General features: G+C 35.9%; 1 protein-coding gene across 1 annotated transcript in view; it reads right to left on the bottom strand.

The window, feature by feature from the left end:
* Positions 1-22,382, bottom strand: part of PCDH9 (protocadherin 9) — an 870,094-nt gene that overhangs the window by 846,657 nt on the left and 1,055 nt on the right. Inside the window, exon 2 of the mRNA XM_046663770.1 lies at positions 18,573-21,743. Coding sequence (XP_046519726.1) covers positions 18,573-21,608 — 3,036 coding nt within the window. The 5' untranslated portion in view covers positions 21,609-21,743. The remainder of the gene's footprint in view (positions 1-18,572; positions 21,744-22,382) is intronic.

The following is a 22,382-nucleotide window of genomic DNA, read 5'->3' as shown; positions in this document are numbered from 1 at the left end:
GATATGAGCAGTTTAAAAAAAAGGATACCCACAAAATTTTTGTTCTATTTTATTTTATTTTTTTGAGGAAGACTAGCCCTGAGCTAACATCTACCATTAATCCTCCTCATTTTGCTGAGGAAGACTAGCCCTGAGCTAACATCCATGACCATCTTCTTCTACTTTATACGTGGGACGCTTGCAACAGCATGGCTTGCCAAGCAGTGCATAGGTCTGCACCCGCGATCGAACTGGGGAGCTCAGGCCGCTGAAACCAAATGTGCGAACTTAACTGCTGTGCCACTGGATGGCCCCAAATTCTTGTTCTATTTTGAAATGAGCAAAATACTGTAATTCATTGCTAAAACCCACTGTTTGTGAAAAGCATCTGGAATCCTACTGCCTAAAAGATACATTTAAAAATGCTATTACTGAGGCTGGCCTGGTGGTATAAGGGTTGAGTTCACACACTCTGCTTTGGCAGCCTGGGTTTAGCCACTTCAGATCCAGGGCACGGACCTACACACCACTTACCAAGCCATGCTGTGGCAAGCATCTCACATATAACATAGAGGAATATGGGTACAGCTGTTAGCTCAGGGCCAATCTTCCTCAGGAAAAAGAGGAGGATTGGCAGTGGATGTTAGCTCAGGGCTAATCTTCCTCCAAAAAAAACCTGCTGACAGTCTGACTACATACAGTCTGTGAGTGTTCACTGTAAACTGGAAAGAACCACACATGCCTCAAGCATGGTTGTAGCATCATGCCATGTGCTCAGTGGCAGCATTTACACACTAAAGGAATTAAAAACAAAATACATTAAATTAGACTTCAGCTGTCCTTTTTCACCTTTACACAAAGAATTTATTTTTGGCACAATTGACTGTTGGTGATGCACGACAATTTTATTTTTTTAAATAAAAGTTCGAGCATGGATGCAGTATTGCTTAGCAACCACGAGTCAAGCATCTGACATAAGACTGCTAGGGTTCAAGTCCTGGGCTACCCACCACTTACAAGAACTGTGACCTCAAGCAAATCATTTAACTTCTCCTCAGCTGAAAAAGAGGGACATTAATAATAGTACCTAATTCAGAAGGTCCTTGTTGCTATTAGGAGTTACTACATGAAAAGGGCTGAGAATAATGCCAGGCACACAGTGAGCACTCGAGTAAATGTTGGCTATTGTCATTATCTGGTATTGGTAATTAGTTTCAAAGCATTGCAAACCAAGTTTCTAGAAATAAAGAAATAATGGTGCCAGAGTGAATATTGTGATCTCTTTACAGAGCCACAAATATCTTCCGTTTCTCCTGTGAAATTGTTTGTTATTTAGCTGAAATTACTGTGGTTTATTTTGGCCAGTTTCTTTTATACATTTTTAAAAGCATGTTTACATTGTTTTAGTAATAAAGTAATGACTAATATGTTAAAGTGCTTAATAATTAGTTTCACTCTCAATAAAAAACTATTAAGTTAATGAATTTATACTTTTTAACATTAGCTTTTCCCATATATAGGCTACTCTAACTCTATTACGGTTATCGAATGTTGTTTTTGTCCAAATTCCTAATGAATTTATTCCTTTCCCAGGCAAAACATTGGAAGGCACAGTCTACACAAGTTCATTAATCTACATGCATACAATTCCAAATCAGATGCCCATGGATGTCATCTCTTTTATAATAAAGAGCTGATTTGATTAATCATATAGGGGTGATTCGCTGTATAGTCCACAGAATGGCCTACTCTGACAAGGCTCCACAAACTCCCAGGGTTTTAAATCTTGGCCTGTCCAGCTTCTCACCTTGCCAGAGACAGCTGATATCTTATTCGATCAATTACTACGCCAAATTACTAAAGTGCCTCTTATGTAAAAATCATGGGGTATTTATTTGACACGAATCTATTTTTTGTTTTGTTTGATATTACTTTCAGGTTTTTTCTAATTTGCTGTCACCTGCATTAGTAACATTAAATTATTTTGGAATTTTATTTTGAATAACTTTCAAATGACCTTTATCCGTGGAATGAATATTTAGAAAATATATCATGTCCATAGAGCCAAAGGTGTCTTTGTTGCTGCACATTCAGGATATGAACACTGGATGAGGTTGCTTAAGATGAAAAACAAAGAAAGTGTCTTGTGGCCAACATGTGGCATTTCTGGAACTATACCTCTTCCATCTATGTCAGCTTCCCAAACTTGCAAAGGAACTCCTAAACCTATCCACCTACAATGCAAAACAGTCTTTTTGTAACACTTCCATCAAAACCAGATAGAATTAAGTTTTCCCAAAATTTTTATAGATGAAAAAGCACGCAAAAGTAAGTAGTGATAAATACAAACACATTTTGAGATTCAGAAATCATTGAGATATTAGAGAATTAAGCATTCCTAGGCCACTGCCCAGGTTTCAGAACCATTCTAAGGAACTCTGTTTCTGCAGTGTTCTGGAAAGAATGTCATAGGCTCTGCGGTGGCAAAATAAGGTCTAATTTATGTTTCTGTAAGCAAATAGCTCTTGTCTGACATTCAGGTGATATGTTTGGGGGCTACTTTAGGTAATTTGCAATTTAGTCCTTTTAATCTCAAACTTGATTTTCCTTCAGCAATAGATTGACAGTTCTGATTATTTACATTATTTGTTCAGCGTAACTTTATTTTTTCTTGGAATGAACAGGCTGCCAAAAAAATCAATGAGCATTATTAGATTTAATTAGCTTTTCTAAGACTTAGCCTGATAAACGATACCATCAATCAAAAATACCACTTTGATTTTTTTAAATTATATTTACACATTATCCCATAACCATGTGTAATTTTCCAATATTCACAAAAGTTGAAATACTAAATTCATCTTAATCCCTTATTACAGAAAAAAATCAAACATAGAGTAATGTTACTGATAAAAATATGATAGCTACATCCTATTTTAAGTTGATAGTTTTCCAATCAAACTAAAAATACCAAAAATTTGCTTGAGATTTTATAGTTCTTCTGTTTCGTGATTTCTGATTTAGGAGGAAAAAGTTAATTTTCTAGTTCAGAGGGGGAAAATTAATCAGGCAAAGACCTCAAAGAAAATAAAGGCAATGCTCTGTTATCAACACTAATGCAGAGAGTGATAACATAGATCATACAAACAATGGGAATATTGCAAATCATTCATTGTCAGGAGACACTGAACCATATGATTTACTTTGTAATTGTTTTTCTTGAGCCAATGTTAACACTGATTTGCACTGTTTGAACATATATCAACTGATGATAGAAAGAAGTAGGCCAGATGAATGTTGAGTGGTAAGAGGCAACCTGCCAAAGAGTGATGTTTCCCTAAGTAATTAACAAAAGCTGTAGTTCAATTTTTAATAATAGAAATGAAAAAATGGCTGAATCCAATGATCTAATTTTCAGAGGGGAAAATTGAATTCTCAAGATGCTAAGTGAAATTTTAGCAAAGTATAAATGGTTTTAAATAGATATTATTGATTAGAAAGCAATGTGTATCAAGTTTTTGAAAATGGGAAATGTATTTATTTTAATAACCTTTACTGGTTATTTTCTTTGGTAAAGCAATGCATAGTCCTTATAAAAGTCATAATAAGGAATTAAAATTATGTAAAAATGCCAAGTTAACTGTCACTGTGCGTAATGGTGAGATGGCCACATTTCTAATTTTATGTAGAAATTGGTTACTATAGACAGGATAACATTCATGTGATTTCCATGCCAACCTTATTTAAACGTATCTATTATACTAAGCTTAATCTATCCTGTTCCTTGGATCTAAAATAGCTTACCAAACTGTCCATATTTTCACATTATCGAAAAGTGGATTACATTTAGTTACATGGCTAAATATCAATAAAGTTATGATTTCCCAAAAAATTGTTTACATTTTAATCAATATTTTTAATTAACAAGAGCTATTATACAATTTATTTCTGAGGTCTAGCTAGTTTACCAGGTTTCAATTTTGCAGTTCACTTTCACTATAGTAATTACTTGTAGATGGTTGCCTAAGCATCCACAGAGAAGTTGAAAGCTAAGCAACAAAAGTTAGGCAACTTTTCAGAGTCAGGCAACAACTTGATGCTTATCACTGAAGCCTAACTGAAACTAAAATAGTACATTTTCTGGCAGGAAAAATTTCTCTTAAAAATATATTTGCACAAAATTGTGCAGGTGAGACATTAAATGTATTGTTTTCCAAAACAACAAAGATTTTTGTTTGAATACTATGTTGAAATTTTGAAGTGACCTCTTCATATAAACATCCATCCACATGTAAATTAGCATTTTAGAAATGATTATGTTAAAAATAACACAGTCTGTGTTGCCTAAAATGTAAAGCCCAATTTATGACATTTTCTTCTTTGATTAAAGGAAACTGTCTTTTTGGGATATTAATATTTCTCAATTTATGAAAAATTTATATATAATAAAGGTTTCTATTTTCAACATTTATGTCATTGAATTGATTCCTTAAAATATTGTGTGATAAATACTCATGAGAAAATGGACTTGCCCAAATCAGAACTATCTGGAAGTAAAAGTCAATCAAACCAAACATTTATTCCAGCCAGAGTTTAACATCTATATTCCATGTCTATGGTAAGCCTATGTTTTTTCGAAGGATGAAGCCTGAACATTCTTTCACAGAATATCATGACTCAAAAATGGATCCCTACATAAATGGAATTCTATCTTTAGAGAACATTTTTAACTTGGGTTATTACTCAAGTTTATCAACGTGTGCCATGTTTTTAAAGTGATTTTTAATACAGCAAATATGCTAATCTCATATAGTTACAAAAAGGAAATTTTACTTGCAACTATATTTTACTAACACCTTTGCCTGTAGAAGAAGTGTGATTTTAAGGATGAAAAAGTATGTTTCCCTCTAAATTAACCAAAGGATAAATTTAAACTTGGCATTCCTATAATTAGAGTAATAGATCTTCGAATTTTATTACCCTACTGAAAGATCAAGTCTCGAGCACTAGTTAAAAAAAGAGACTTCAAAAATATATTTCAGGGAAATGATGACATCAATTTAAAACTGAGAGGGAACTCATATTTTTTTTAAAATAAGGGAATTCCAAGAAAAAAGTATCATGTTTAAAACCCACTGGAATCTTTTAAAGCAAAGACAATGTGTTATTCATCTTATAAAAAAATTCCCATTGTCTAACACTGTTCTTGGATCACAGTAGTTACTGAATAACACAATTAATGAAAAATAAAAAAAGATTAATTTGTGTATATATCAGTGGATCACATCACAGGTCATTGGAAGCAGAAAAATTTCATTGTATATCAGAGAATTACAAAAGTATATACATTTAAAACTTTAGGATATAATTCTGGAATAAGTTTTAGTCTCCATTAAGGAAAATATAACATGGGTTAATAGTCTCGTGATAAGGCTGGATATTGTCTAGTTATCAGGCTCACAGCCAAATAAGTGTTCACGAAGCAGAAAAAGTCCTTCACATTGCTAAATGAGAAAATGAAGTGAACCCTGTCTACATAGGGAAAGATGTGAGAGGTACAGATTAGGGAATGTAATCTCTTCATAGAATAAGTATTTGGTCATTGTCAGAGCTGGAATTTACATAGTCTTCCTCAGATGCACAATCACCTTTCCATTATAAGAGTTAAAAGAAGATATCATTGATATGGGCAACATAAAATAGTGGCCATCTTAATTTACATGTAGCTATACATAGTATATATGCATATATACTTGACGTCATGAGAATGCTACATATTGCAAACAAAACAATGAACTCAAATTTTTAAAGCCAGATTCTTGCCATTTAAAACATGTTCAACACCCTCATTTTGCCTGATTATCTTCATGTTTGCCCCTATGTTGTGATTAGGTAGACTTTATTGAACATCTACTATAAGCCATGCTATGATGTTTACAACAACTCCATGAGGTCTGATACTCACAGCAATATCCACACTCTGTCCCACCCTGTCTAGTACCCCAATGCTCTAAGATGGGTGTCATATCTTAGCATAAAACAAGGAGCAGTCTAAAGGATATCATGCCACTTTGCCATGTTTTTTCTATTTGATTAAATTTTTCTAGGCACAAAGAATGAGTTTTCCTGTCATTGTTTGTTTTTTTAAGGTCCTTTCTTCTTACTGAGCCACTGTCTATATTTGACATCGGAAGTAAATCAAAAGACCAATCTAAAAACAATTGAATTGCACCGAGAGAGTAGGAAAGGTCAATAAGAAGTTAAAAATTTAATTTCTACAATCGAAGTCACGAGACCAATTGAAATTTGACTATACCTACTTATTTAGTTGATAAAGTTAATTGAATTAGTAACCGATCCCCACTATATTCTATTCCAAATCCAAATAATTAACTTTATTTGATGCTTTCAGCTATTCCAACATAAGGCAATGATTTTGGCTTGAGGATATTGAGAAAAAGTATTTTTCAGATAGTATCATATTATGTTATGCTTTTATTTGTTGGACCTCAGTTATGCCATAATGTCACCCACATACTAAAACATTATAAGCTTGTATATTCAGAAAGTAAAAATTTATTTTAAAATTATCTAAAAACAAGAAAAATCATTTAAAAAACTATCGGTTATTATGATTCTGGTATAAATTTTATGAATCCCAGAAATATGATCCACATACTCCAAGGTATTTTAACTAGTTTGATTACACTATGGATGCCATTACTTCACAGAGATGCTTTCTAGTCTATGGAATAATTGGAAGCAAAACCCAGCAGGTTTCAAACGGTTCCAGCTGTGTTAAGTACTGACTGTGAAACAGATTCACTCTCTTATACGTTGTTTTGTAATAGGAGTGATGTATAAGGTGAAAATCCCCAAACGGGTGGCATTCCTATGGGTAATCGACGGGGAAGTAAATTAATAACAAATACTAAAAGGAGCAGAACAATTTTAAAAAACAACAGGCAGATGAAAATGGTGAAATACTCAAAATGAAAGATGAAGCAATTATACAAATGCGAAACAACAGAGACTAAGATCCAAAGAAAACATAACATCCTATCTGCTGTACTCTGACACTGTTACAAAAATCAACTTTTGAGAAATCCTAAATAATCAAAAAACAATGTGTTAAACCAAAAGCAGATTAACAGATAACTTTCTTATTAAAAACATATAATAAAACTCAGATTCAAGAAATGCACCAAAAACAAAACTAAAAGAGCATGCATTAAGTGAAATCGGGTACCTCTGTTAGGGGCAAACTGGTGTCTTTGAACAAAAGGGGTGGGAAAAAATGTAGGGGTTTTTTGTGTGTGTCTGCCTACCATGGGCCAGACATTTACAGGTACCCATGTACCTGCTCACTTAATCTCATAACAGCCTTGTGGGTTAGGCATGATTACATCCATTTACAGCCGAGGAAAGCAAGGACCAGTACACTTAAATGATTTGCCCAATGTCACACAGGTTTTAAGTAGCAGTTCATCAAGTCATTTTTCTCACTCCAAATAGCAAATCACTTCTTGTGTCTCAGTTTTTTCCTTTTCTTCTGGAAAAAGAATTAAATAGGCCAAATAATCTCAAAGGTCCATTTGAGACTTGAGAAACTATTCTATGAGTTCTATTAGACACTAAATTTATCTTTCTAAAATTAATATGGTAGCTAGACACTGCCTCAGTCACTATTCAATTATTATTTTGCTTCTTTTTATAGAATTCATACGTGCTTCTAGGGTGTTGTCTGGATGGCTCAAAAGTCTCTTAAGGGACCTTTAATATCAGGACTTTTTTTCCTCCAAAATACTTGTGTCTATCGAACAGATATCAAACTAAATCTATTGATCATTATGTTTATACGTAACGACTCAATAATCTAAATATTCAAAGGTTTAAAAAAATTTTGGATGAGGAGGCTTGGAAGAGAAGGAATCCGATCCTGTTTATTTAGTTCACCTTTTCCCTTCCCATTATATCCTAACATGAAAAAAAATGTTATGATGGGCAGAGAGAATGGTATGGAAGAAATGAGGGAGAAAATGGAAACCACTCATATCTCTGATTAAGTGATAGAAGAGTATATTTATGTACATCAGAATCAGCAGCTTTCTCGTCCTCTGCTTCACTCTCTCATGTACATGCAGAAATGATGAGTGAGTCAAGACGCCGATAAATGACATAGAGGCGTTAATTATATTCCCCGTTTAAAAAAAATCAAAATGGCAAAATGCAGAAGCAGATTAACAGAGATAACTTTCTTATTAAAAACATATAATAAAACTCAGATTCAAGAAAACCTAAGTTTTCTTGTCAAGTCTAAGAACGTCTAAATCAAGTCTAAGAATGCCTACTCTTGCACATCTATAAGACGAGGTTAGGCTAGGTGGATCTTCACTGGCCCACCAGAAATATGGTGGAGTGCCAAGGAGGTTATCATTTCTTAGATTGGAGAGCATGGGGACTCCTGAGCCACAAAAAGTTCTTAAATCTAATTAGAGCTTTTGTCATCAGGCCTCAGCTGTTGTAGAGGAAAACACGGACAACAGCTGAAACCAGACATTCAGAACTCTGTCCATATACACTTTATTCATTTTGGCCTCTGTCACAGCAATAGATCCAGATTAGATTTTGTGTGTCACATGCTTACCATATTTAACATAATCTTACGGTCTAGAGTTACTTTACTGGGAGATAACTCGTGAAGAACAATTTTTGGTGCAATGAGTTGTCTTCGAATGTGGGTTTATTTTTCATAAATGGGCTGCAATCCTTTCTAACAAAAATAATGTCCCTAATGAAGGAAATCTTTCAAACATACATCTGGCCTAAAAACAGTGTTTTAGAAGTAAAAGTAGACTACATATGGGAAAGAAGGACCAGTGCAGAGGCAGGGTTCTGGAAATAAAAGCCACTTGCTTTAGCCAAGTGACTTGAAAAAAAGCACTTATATTTTCTGACTCTCATTTTCTACCTAAGTTGAATAAGAAAGCTAATGTAATTTTGCGTGGTTGTTAAGGAGATTAAATCAATGGAAATGTTATACATATATAAAGCCTGACTCCAATCTCAGTTGATCTCTCAGGTTAGGTCAACATTTATTAAATCCTACTGGGTTCACTCTTCTAGGCAATGTTATAGGCTTACTCTTGGAAATACAAAGGTAAATAAGACATAGTCTTGTCCTTTGAGGGACTCTCTTATGTTCTCCTTAATTATTATGCTTTAAGTTCTGATATATCAGTGTTTGATTTGACTGAGTTGCCATTTGAGCCTGAAGATCAGGAGGAACCAGGGCTGTGTTTTGAATAATCCTGAATATACGCCTGGGGTTAACACTGCATCTGCTGGAGAAGATGCACAGCCCTGCCAAAAACAGATGGTCCAGTAGGAATAGTTTAAACCCTGAGGAGTGTCGCTCCCAGTATCATCCAGAAGTCCATAAACCCTCAGCTAAAGCAGAATTTATTGTCTAGAACAGAGACTTTAGGTGTCAAAACGATTTTGCTTAATTATTACCATGTTTAAAAATCAATCAATGAATTCAACATATTTTGCCATCATGGTTTGGCAGAAAATTTTGCTGTCAAGACCAAGAATGAAAATGAGTTCATGTCAAACTAAAATATCCTAAAGGTTGTGTCTGTTTTTACTATGCTTTAATGTAACGTTAATACTCACTTCAATTTTGCAGCAAAAAAGAATTTTTCATAAAAATTCTAACATCCTTTTTATGTTGGAAATTTGATTGGATTGGGAATGCACTGAAACAGTATTAACCCATATAGCTAAAATTTAATGTTATTTCTTAACTTTGAAAATGGTATCACTAAGAAAAACTCAATTTTAAAAATTACAAAGGAAAACATAAGCAGAGATTTTATATTTCTAGGAAGAAAAGACACACTGTGGGTGTTTTATTTGACACTTTATGCATGTCTCTTGAGCAAAATATTTTGTCTGGTTTTTTTGAGGGAAGATACGTAGAAATAACTGGGTCATTTAAAAATCTATCAAGAAAGTAAGGAAGAAGATGTGTATGAAGTAAGATAAATGAATAGGGTCCACCCATGAAAAACAAGAAATAGACCAAAGAAAAGTTGCCAATCCAGGTGTGTTCACAGCTGAAAACAGAGGGGGACTATTGTGACACTAGGCTTCCAACGTGAAAAGCAGTTCAATGACACGAATATATGACACAGGAGGGCATCAACTCACAACTCAGAACTCACTCCATTTTGTCTCCATTTGTCACTTCCACCTTCTACAAAAGTTTCCTGCAGAATCCTACATTGCTGTGTATTTGAAAGTCCTCAGCATGCAGCTGCTCTCACACAGAGGCACAGATTGGTTGCATCCTCCGAATCCAAAAAAGCACCAGTATTTTTTTTCTCAAGAAAAGATCTACTATGGAACTACTGTCAGCAGAAGACACTTTCTTCCTATAAAAGATACAGCTTCATTTTCTATATCCTTCTCTATTTCCCTTCTTCTTATAGAGGTTTGTTTAATGTGAAAAAAACCTCATTCACTGAATTGCAGTTGCTATTGTCTTACACAAAAACTGTTTTGCTTTCCTAATCAATCATCTGTGATGATTCTCAGCAAGTGCACTGTACCTACTGTGGGCTGCACATGGATTACATACTTTTTGTAGTAGGCAAAAATATAGGATTCGTGAAATCATTTAAAAATATGCACGGTTATTTCCACTGATTGGTATCTAACAGGGCCAAAGACATTAAGCTTTAAAGAACTGTGAGGCATTTTACTGAACACTGTCATGAAGGTAAATATATTGAAATCCATGTATGGCTGGAATGAAATGCTGTGCTACAAATACACACCATTTACAAATGGAGCAAAGATGAGTTCTAAAAATACAGTCTGAGAAATGATTCAATAGCAATTCCTATGAGGATCAAAGCACTCACTCAGTAGCCAGCCCTGTTCATTACAGTAATGCTATAGTTTTATAGATACCTAGGGTTTTAATCAGATTTACATCTAGAGGAGAGTCTACACACACAATGCAGTTTCTCCTAAGGACAGGCGAAGGCCAGATCATGGGCATCAGAGGTACCACAGGTAAGTGTGAGCAGGCCCGCATCATCTACCTTGAATAACTAGAATCAACAGAGAGCAAATCTGTCCATTCTAAGGCATGTGTTTGAGATTTTTATTCTTTCAAGCACATCCAATGTTTCTGCATTTGAAAAAAATAGGCAAGACTAATTCCCTAGGCTATAAATCACTCTAATGTGGAGGGAAATGTGTTAGCTAGTTGTATTACAAAGCCTTTACTTCATATTTAATAGGCACCTGCAATACCAGCATTATACAAAGCTCTCTACTTTGCAAATCTTTAAAACCCCACTTAATTTTCAGCACTGATTTCCTGCAATCTAAGAGCTTATGAAGGGTTCACTGTGTTCATACAGATCTATGCAAAATGTGCCAGAACTTCCCTGTCTGTGATGGCATTCATTTGGAGGTGAATCCTAAATTTCTATCACTGGCGTGCTTATTTCCGACTAAAATAAATATTCTTAGAATGAAAGCTGAAGATTAGGAGGACAAAAAGGGAGGCAAAGTAACTAGCACTGGGAGAGATATATGCAAATATCAGCTCAATGACAATTCTTCATACCATTTACAATTGAAGCTTAAAGACCCAAATACTCTGCAATCCATTAGTTTCTCAATATCCTGGAAGGGATTAGAGTATTTCTTAATCAACTGCTAACAGACTGAAAGAGGCCAGAGACTGGATATTAACAAAGCAGTGTAATACTAAAACGTAGAGATGGTCAGAAAAAAGACATACTATGGAAGAATCTTAAAATAGAAGATATTATACAGACATGGCAAAATTGACCACATTTTCACTCTTTCCTGCAGCCTACATAATTAAAAATCTATATAAATTAATGAGTGGTGAGGTATAGTACACTCCTTTCTAGAAAAGATAACTTTATATATTTTCTCAAGGAATTTAGGAATAATTAGTGTAAAATGACTAGAAAGAATCAATCAAATATGCGTCAAAGATCTTGCCTGTGCTTACATCTTCACCACTTCCGGCTGTACAGGTGGTCCCAAGTCCATCCTTTTAAATGTGATATGTGCTTACGGCACTGTAATCAGTCAAACTGTTAAAGATCGAGGGAAAATATTTTCACACGCCATTTAAATAATGGATAAGTATGTAAAAACAGATCCCTAATAAATGACTTCGAGTTCTGAATGCCTTAAAGTTATATATTATGGCTCAGAAAATTTTACTGATTCTGCCACTATTCTTGTCTATAGGAGCCAAACTGTCCATAGGACAAAAATATGAGCGAGAGAGATTTAATATGGGTTGTTTTCTCGGTTTATTTCTTCCATCACTCACCACTGTTAAGGAAGGGTAGTTTAACTTATTTAGGAATTTCACATTTTAATCAATTTTGGCTTTGGGAACAAAGAATATAAATCAAAACCAAAATGTCAATCCTGGGAATATATCTTTCTTGTTCTATGTTTCTGATGACTGACAGCCCAATAGGTTTGTATCAAACAAAGGCAAAAATGCATGTGTTCCTTTCCAAATGAAATGTTTGACAGATTTAACAGCCATCTGAAATAATTGATGAAATCTTAAACGGGAGCATATCTCCTTATGTACACAAGAGATTACACTGCTACATTTGGATTTGCTTCTGTGATCTGATGCAGATTTTAGGGGTGCTAACTATCCAAAAGGTCATAACACATTAGCATTATTACTTAGTGAACATGACTCCTAAGCATCCAGATATTAAAAACTTTATAGGAAGCCCTTGACTTGCATTCTCAAATTCTCACTGATACCTGACCTGTGATTAGAGTCATCTTTCGACAAATTTGATATAAAATTGAGGGGGTTGGTATGTAATAAATTCTGGAAAACATATTAAATATAACTTTGGCTGTCAAGAAAGCCAAAATTTAAGAATCCACATTAAATAATTCTCAGTTTCCAACTATGTTAAATATATAAGATATTTAACTGAGTTGTTAATATTAACAGGAGAGTAATTTATCGTTTTAATAAAGGGTCCCCTTCAAGAAAACACCAGACTAAATTCAGAGAAGCTTACTCAAAGGAGTTTAACTGAAAGTAGTAAACACTCCACCAGGCTCACAGTTTTGTCTTTTTCTTTTTAAACTATACACAAGCTAAGAGTTCAGTTCTGATAAAGTCAAACTGAGAAAGTACCCAAAAAAAGCAATACAGTCGGCATAGCCCCGAGTCCTGTAAACACCCAGTCTGGTACGGCTCGACCAACACAACCACTGTAGCTTCAGTATTTGTTGGATTTCTGTATTCTCTCAAACCAAAAGAAACAGGAAATCAAAAGAATCTAAATAATAAAACAGAAATAATTATGGGAACAGAGGTTACAAGAAAATGTGATTTAAAGGTGTCACTTTAATACCTCAGGAGTGTCGCAAAAAATAATTCATTATGATGCCACTTCTAATATTTTTGGTGTTAATTTACACACATCTCATGTATTTCAATATGAAAATGAAACTTCAAGACTCCAAATAAGTCACAATTGGTTATGAGGAAACCTGATTTTAGATTTGAGGTATTGCATTAAATCTAAATTCTATTTCACTACATCACATATATTTTAATTTGTGCTATTATGAGAAAATAAATTATAGCTTGAAATATTTAACCAATATGACTATGCATATGCTATAAGAATATAACATATTATTACAAGTACAATATTTGCAAGGTAACTTTAATGATGCCAGAATCTGTTGTGTGACACTATGAGGATGACTCATCTGAAACTAAGGGAACATCAATTTACAGTGTTTCTATCTATAGAATTAATTGCAGCAAAATTTGGAAAATAAGATAATAGAATATTTTAACTATAGAAATTATTTTCTCTATGTTAACAAATGTTCAGGAGTCAGCAGACAGGTCTATGCTTAATACAGTGCCAACTTTTTATTTTTACCCTCTTTAAATTTATTAGCAATGAATGCTAAGATGTACCTTGAATTTTATAGCTTAGGTGTATCAATCTGAAAACAAAACCATCAAATATTTGTCTTACAATCCCAAGAGGAAAGATAGCCAATTTGAATGGACGGCCAATTCTCATTTCAAATTCTTGAAACAATATCCAAGGAGTCTGGGTATCTTCTTCCTCATAAATTTGCCTTCATGACCATAAACTGACTTCACAATCACAGAGCATTTAGCCAACGGGAAGGAGTAGAAATAAAATCACAACTGATAACATTTTAAATATAATTTGCATTTTGGGGAGCAATATTTCTCCACATGCCACCCATGTTTAACTGTCACCATATACTCCAAAATTTAGTAGTTTAAAATATCTTAAAGTTTTTGCCAGCCTCACATTAGTTAACATTTGCTCCCTTCACTTTCAACTGTAGTTTTCTTTGTCACTATTCTAAATAGCAATTCTATGACTGTCTTGCTCATCTTACATGACATAACAGCATTTCAGTAGTGGTTGTAGTGGGATTACTCAAAAAGGAAAAGTAATCATAAATGTAATACAGTATCTCTGAATGATTGGGAATAGAAACAATTCCCTTTGTACTGTAAAAGTTCACGTATACACTTGAGTACAGCATGGGTACACATTTTCAACATATAATTTCTTCACTGTATACACAAATGTATATCTGAGCAAATACTCCAGGCTGTGAAAAGTTAAAGCAAGGATGTTTAAGCTCTAAAATGAGCATTTCATTTAAAAGTTAAACATGATTGTGTACCCAGAAGCAAACTCTAGTAAAACTATCACAGATTGTTCTGTTCCTGGAAGAAGCTGTCAAATGTAAATAGGTCACTTTTTTTTTCTTTAACATTTTCATTCACACCCCCACAAAAAGCACACTGGGGCCAAGAAAATTAATTCCCCAAATGCTGTCAACCAGGTTGGGAAACAGCAATAAACAGTTTACTAGAAAGCCCCCAGCTACAATAAAACGGTTGTCAATAAGTGAGCTGAGAGTTGGGCTTGCAAAAACAGGGCTTTTGGAAATGATAATCTGAAAGGGAAAGGAGCTGATATTTCCTCTTCCAAGATGCTGATGTAGTGGTTCTCAAAGTGTGGATCCTGGACTGGTATCATCTATGACACCTGGGATCATGTCAGCAATGTGAATTTTCAGGCTAGACTCCAGCGGTACTCAATCAGAACCTCTGAGAGTGGGGCCCAGCGAGCCCTGTCTTAAGAAACTCTCCAGGTGATTCTGAGACATCTTACATTTTGAGAAATTTTAATCATATTTTAAAAATCATATCCATTAAGAATATCTTTTCTTTTTAAAGAAAATACCCCAGTGAGCTTATCATTGAAAGCCTTACTGGAACTGGCTATGTTGTCGTCCTCTTAACCCTCTAACAGTGAACTTTAATTATCTATGAATAAATATCAAGACATGATCTCACCTTAAATAAAAGGTAATTTCACTCAATCTCTGAATGCTAAGGGCACTCCTAAAAATTCATAAAAAAATTATTTGTGAAAAATTCAGTGACAGACTTGCTATCTTCAAGGAAAATGTAAGCTTAGTCAAATAGAGTGGATGAAGAATGTGGTTTACGATTGCTTCATATATTCTTTGCAGGGTCTCACAAGGAAAACAGCAGGGGAAAAAGTCAGACAAAATAAGAATCAATGCACTACAAGCAAATCATGGTGGAAAGGTCAGACACTATATTTTCATTGCATAGACAACACAATTTAATGATATTTAAATTTGGTAACCCTTTACTCAAGAATCTTGCATTTTACCCTCACATCAACTAGCACCATAAAGTGACAAGATGTTCTCGAAAGCTGGTGTTGTCATAAACTCTACTTTTTCAAAATTGTGTAGCTTCAGGAGCACATTTTGTGGAAAAGCCACTAGTTGAAGCGAAGGAGGTAAAAAGAGAATTTTTGCTTTTTAGCTTAACTAGAACATCTTCAGATAACAATCATATAGTTCAGTGAAAAAAAAATAGAAGGGTTCTATATAATTTATGTTCTTCATTCATAGGAAAATGCCTCTTTTATACTAAAATTGTACATATTGTTATCACCATCACCTCTCCTTACTTCCAATATTCCTTTTCTCCAACATCGCAATTTTTCTTTCTCAGCATGAAAATTTCTAAAAGGTATAAGCAAAGCCATTTGCATAGCTCTTTATCATAACAGTGAATTATAGCTACATTGGAACACCAAAATGCTTACAAGTGCACAGTGACACATGGTCTCAAGGAATGTCTAAAACGCACTTTAGTTCCAGTTAGAGAATTACTCAGCATCCTATTTCAAAGATAACATCATACAAACAAATGTTCTTATGACTGACTAAGCCTCAACAAAACATCTTTTCCATACTTTGCTGAAATGCACTTAACATTTATGTCAGGGTACTGTATATAGTTTCAACTTTTGAGAAGCCAGAAAAAGTGGGTCTGTACCTCAATTCTAACACTCACCATACTTATATGAAAAGAAAGAGAATGTGGGAGGAAGATCAGTATATTTCTTTAGAAAACAAATTTCAGATTTTATATTAAAAGTCTTAAGTCATGTTAGTTTTTTCAAAATATGATGCAAATCGTAAGATATCATTAGTATATGGTGAGTGACCTTCACATTAAAATTAACATTAAAATAAAGCCATTTTCTTTCTCTTCATTAAATAGCATATTCATATTTAAATCTATTTAGTTTTACAAATTACTTTTCTTACCATGACTAACTATTTACCAACTTTTACAAACCTTTACTAAGCTTGGAAATTTTCTAAATATTAAAAATTTAAAAATCAACTTCTTTTAAAGCTGAAGTTAACATGAAAATAAGTTGTTCTAACTTCAACTTATATCTAAGTCATATTCTCCTCTAGAACTTCTATACTGACATTTTAATTCCTTTCATTTTGTGCATTCAAACTCTAAGTATACGCACTTTTATAATGCTCTAGATATTTAATCTTTTGCTTTAAGAAATGGAGATTTTAGTTGTATAATCATAGGCATTATACTTAATGTTCTGACAGTACCTATGTGATTCACTGTCAAAATTATTTTTATAAATATCTTATAACCATGGAGTGTTAAAGTTACTCCAGATGAATAAACACTAGATGATGAGAAGGAGATGGCGTTTCAACAAGACTTTCCACCCCCCACCCCCCACAAAAAAAGCAAAAGGAAAAATCTCTCGAGTTTTCAAACACTATTCAGTGACTGTCCGTCCTATCCTGAAGATTTATTTTGCTTTACTTCATTTTCTGAAATCTATAGTTTCCTTATTTTTAACAAATTCAGATGGGCCATCACCGTAGGTGGACTCAATACCAACAAAGACAGAACTGAGCTTACGACATCCTAGAAAGGTGGTGTGGTGCGACCTAGTCACAAAAGAGCAAGCAAACGAACTTAAATGCTAGTTGCTCCAGAGCAACTATCATTAAATAAAAGGTATCTTTGGCGATAGCACCAGTTCGATCCTTCCCTCCCCCTTCTCCTTGCTACTGCGAGATTGGCACCTGGCCAGCACAAGCGACATGATACCCTAGTGCCATCTACAGGCTATTATTGACACTCAACTTTCATGGCAATAGACAAGCACCAGTGAAATAAATTAGACAGCGCTGCATTTAAATCTTTATTAACAAGGAATTATTAGACCTAAGAAAAACTAATTCTGGATTTGGTTGAAATATGAGTTTCTCAGCCTCTTAATCCCTCTTCATATGGCATATTTCACAGTTTAAAATGAGTTATGACAGATCACTTATGCGCTACTAAGATGAGAGAATATTTACAATGGATTCATTCTTTTCTGTATAAATCAGTTATATCCAGGAGAAAGCATTCCTTTTTTTTCTTTTCTTTTTTGTTTTTTTTTGGAAGAGTACTTTGGACATTGTGGACAAGCTGCAAACCTCTCTATTCCATACCCAATCTACTATATTACAATAAACTCATCTGAAATCAAAGAGAAGACTTCCTATACGGCTTAGTCGCAATCTATCAACAACCATGTGCTTCACAGCTGATGTACATTTCATACTCTACTATCTTGTTTAGAGACTAAAAAAAAATTAACCCCTTTAGCAACCACAGCTCCGACATCATTACAGTCAGACCTTCAAACGTCATTTAAAACTTGAGATTTGAAGGTGACTTTCGAGATCAAAAAGTAATGTGAAAATCTTGAAGCAGTCAATTTGGAAACCCCAGGAGCAGAATTTGGCATATCAGGACAGGTTTTCTTCTTCAGCAAACATTATCTCGGGACATTTTGGAACAATTTCCTCTTTTCATCTTTTGCCATTTGAAGGAAACTGGGAGGTTAAATAATTCTCAGAACTCAGAAATTTCAAAGCTGTTCTAAAAATTCTTGACTGAGCCCCAGAGGAATAGAAAAGGGGTCAAGTTTTTTTTTTCCCTCTTTATAACTAAGCTAAAGTTAGACCAAAACAATAGACACACTGGCACGTTAATACTGGTTGACTGGGCACTTGTATGCAGTACTTATAGACCAGTAAAAGTGCTCGTTTACCTGTCTGGTGTGTAAGGGGCCCTTTGTCTTGAAGCCTCCTTGGGAACTGCACTCTGAGGCACTGAAGTGATCTGAACTAGTGGAAGAGCGTTTGGAAAGGGTGTCACAACCCCCGACAAAGGTGTTGTCCAAAGGGAGTTCCTGAATCACGTGATGCTTTTTCACAGAAACTGGAGTGTCTGGTTTAAGATGAAAAGCAGGCTGTGGAGAAGCAGATTTGTAGTGCTTGGCCAGGTCAGGGCTGTTAGGTTTGAAGGTTGTTGGAGGTGCTGGGCCCCAGTCAAATCTTCCTATACTTTGCTCCTCCAGCTCAGCTGGTAGACTTATTGTCCCATTGATAGGTTCGTGAACTGCATCATCGGGTTTGGACTCTTCAATTGTAACAAAGTTCAAAAGAGAGCTCTTGGGAGACTTTCTTTTCTTTCTTTTCTTTTTCTTGTTTTGTTTGTTCTCTTGGTTTGGTGACATCCATTCAGCACCTTGCTTGCTCCTCTGAGCTGCTTTGAACCTTGATGCATGGCGACAGCGCACCAGAACGGTGACGAAGATCACGACTATGACCACCATGGCGCCGGCGACAATGGCGATCATGATGGTGAGATAGTCCTCATTTTGATAGGGTTGGCTACTATCCCCTATGTTCCTGTCCAATGGGGTCTCCATAGTCCTGCGAATCAAGTCATAGATATAGGAGGCATTTCCAGCAGTGTCATTAACATAAAGAAATACAAGCACAAGTGTGTGCAAAGACTTAGGGTATCCCAGGTCACTTATGTTGACCACCAAACGGTGCAAGCCCACATCAGTAGGGGCTGGTTTTTCTTCCAGAGTAATGTTACCTGTGACTGGGTCAATCCGAAACAAGCCTTTATTGTTCCCACTCACGATTGTATACTTAAGTTCAGCGTTCATCCCAGTGTCAATATCCACTGCAAAAACTTCTGCTACCACGGAGCCAGGAATGGCTGAGAGGGGCACCAACTTAAAGGAAGTGTTAGAAGGTGGAGAAATGACAACTGGGCTATTGTCATTGACATCCATGACATTGATAGTTACTTTTGCAGTAGAGGAACGAGGTGGTTGTCCTCCATCAGTGGCTTTGACATCAAAAGTGTAGGAACTCTGCTGCTCTCTATCAAATGAGACATTTGACTTTATGACTCCAGAATAGGGATCCAACACAAAATTATCATTGTCATTTAGAATGGAAAGAGTCACAGCTTTATTCTCTCCAGCATCTGCATCTGTCACTGTGATTACCCCCACAGTACTATACTTTGGCAGATTCTCAGACACAAAAAATTGAAAATGATTATGAGTAAACTTGGGGCTATTGTCATTCTCATCCAGAACAGTGACTATCACAGCCGCTTGGCTTTGAAGGGGAGGGGTCCCATTGTCCCGGGCAGTTACTGTAAAAATGAATCGCTCTTGTTCTTCTCTGTCAAAGACTCTGGAGGCTGTCAAAACTCCTGTCTTTCGGTCCAGATCAAAGAAGGAGGCATTCGGTCCAAGCTGATAAACAATGTCTGCATTTTTCCCACTGTCTTCATCTGTGGCACTAATAGTCGTTAAGTATAACCCACGTCGGTTGTTTTCAGAAACTGACAGCTCAATTACAGGCTGGTTGAAAATTGGTGGGTTGTCATTTTCGTCCTCAAGCTTAACCCTTACCAGGGCAGTCTGATTTAAACTGGGCTTCCCAGAATCAGAGGCAACAATTTTAAAGCTGAATTCTTTGGTGCCCTCATAGTCCAGCAAAGAAGAGGTCTCTAACAAATACTGGTTGTCGTATACTGCCTTCAAATGAAATGGGACCTCTCTTTCAATAAAACAGATCACTTTGCCATTCACATCTGTGTCCTTATCTGAAACTGTAATTAGGGCAATCTTTGTATTGACAGGATCTTTCTCAGATAAATACACTGTGCCATTGATGGGACTTATAATGTACCTTAGGTCTATGTTAGGAGGGTTATCATTTACATCGGTGACATTGATGGTAACCGTTGCTCGAGCGGGAGTGGAGCTGCCATCACTAGCCAGCACTGTCACTTTGTGAATGGCAGTCTCCTCTCGATCTAAGGACCTCTGAACGGTAATCAGCCCGGTAGTATTATTTAAAGCAAAGAGTCTTTTGGTTGCAGGGGCGACCTGGGCACCAAAAATGTACCGAATTTCAGCATTACTGCCTATATCTGCATCAGTGGCATGGAGCTGAATTACAGAGGTGCCTACAGGAGCATTCTCTGGAATATGCACCTCCACTTGACCCTCCTTAAACACTGGCCTGTTGTCATTTACATCACTTACTGTGACCTGCAGTATGGCTGTGCTGGATTTCTGTGGAGTGCCTCCATCCTCTACTTTGATTTTCATCACATAGGTATCTTTCTGTTCTCTGTCCAAGTTTTGCTGAACAATCAATTGCGGCCACTTCTCTCCCTCCGGAGTTTCCACGATATCCAGTCCAAAAACACTCTGCCCATTTAACAATTCATAATGCTGTACACCATTGAAGCCTGTGTCAGGATCTGTTGCTGATGGAATTGGAAAGCGGCTGTTGATCAAAGTGTTTTCTGGAATGGAAATATTGATGACAGGAGATGGAAACATGGGGGCATTATCATTGGTATCCTTAACAATTATTTTTATTTTGATCAGCCTGAAAAAATCATTGGGGAGGATCACCACCTCGAGTTCAAAGAAACACTCATTCTCCTCAGCATAAGAGGCGCCCGCACAGAGTTTTTCTCTGTCTATTCTATTGGAGGTTGTGAAAATTTCCCCAGTGCTACTGGATACTTTCACCAAAGGGGCGTCCCCAGCTTTAGAAACCAGTCTGTAGACAAGGCTGGCACTGGTCCCTGTGGCAGCATTGATGTGAGAAATGTTCAGATCCTTTGGTATGTTTCCTATGGGCACATTTTCAGGCAATTCCTCTCTAATAGTGTAAATAAGTTCTTGAGCTATTGCGGAATCCAGCCTTAAACAGGCAATCAGAGCAGCCAACAGGTAAAAATCCCTCAGGTCCATGATAATGTATTTATTTTCTTTTCCTGGATTTTAGGGTTTAAAGGTTCCCACTGAGGAATGATGCACGAATGGCAAGAGGAAGCGTGCATGGACGGGAGGATGCATTACATCTCATCGCTTATTTGGAGACAGCCACTGTCAACACAATCGTACAGACAATATTATTCTTCAGTAAACAAAAACACACAGTCACGAAATATCACAACACATTTTCCACTACACATTAGTAAACATGGCAGTTTGCTCTGCTACTGTTTGCAAGTTAACTCTGGGGATAAAAAAAACACTGAATATCCCCTGCTTGTTGCATTTGCTCAGAGAAAATGAAATTATCTACTTTTGAAGTAAGGACAGCTGCTATTTTTACCTGTATTCGCCCACACTGTTTTGCAGGATACTGTTTAATTCAAAACATGCATTCTTGTTCTCCTCTTCCCCTCCCCCGGCTTAGCCTCCTCCTGGCTTCTAACCCATCTCCCTTAGTTTTTTTAGGTGCAAGTGAAAAACACTAAGTATTTAGCTATGGTTCCCGCTAATTGCTTTGTCACATGTCAAATGTGATGTGTTTTCTTCTCTGCCACACTGAGTCATCTCTTTCTTCTGAAAAGACTATCTTTTTCTTTCCTCCCAGTTCTTCAACTGCCTTCTAGTACAATCTTACTGGGAAACAAGCATCCGGACATGCTACTGCAGCATCAGAAGCAATAGTCACTGGCCACTACATATCCTCATTGCCTAAAAGCACAATACCAAGACTTCAAATTTCTTACCCAG

The sequence above is a fragment of the Equus quagga genome, chromosome 6 (genome assembly GCF_021613505.1).
Source record: "Equus quagga isolate Etosha38 chromosome 6, UCLA_HA_Equagga_1.0, whole genome shotgun sequence".
In the NCBI taxonomy this organism is placed as follows: domain Eukaryota; kingdom Metazoa; phylum Chordata; class Mammalia; order Perissodactyla; family Equidae; genus Equus; species Equus quagga.
This window is presented reverse-complemented; position numbering and strand designations above follow the sequence as displayed.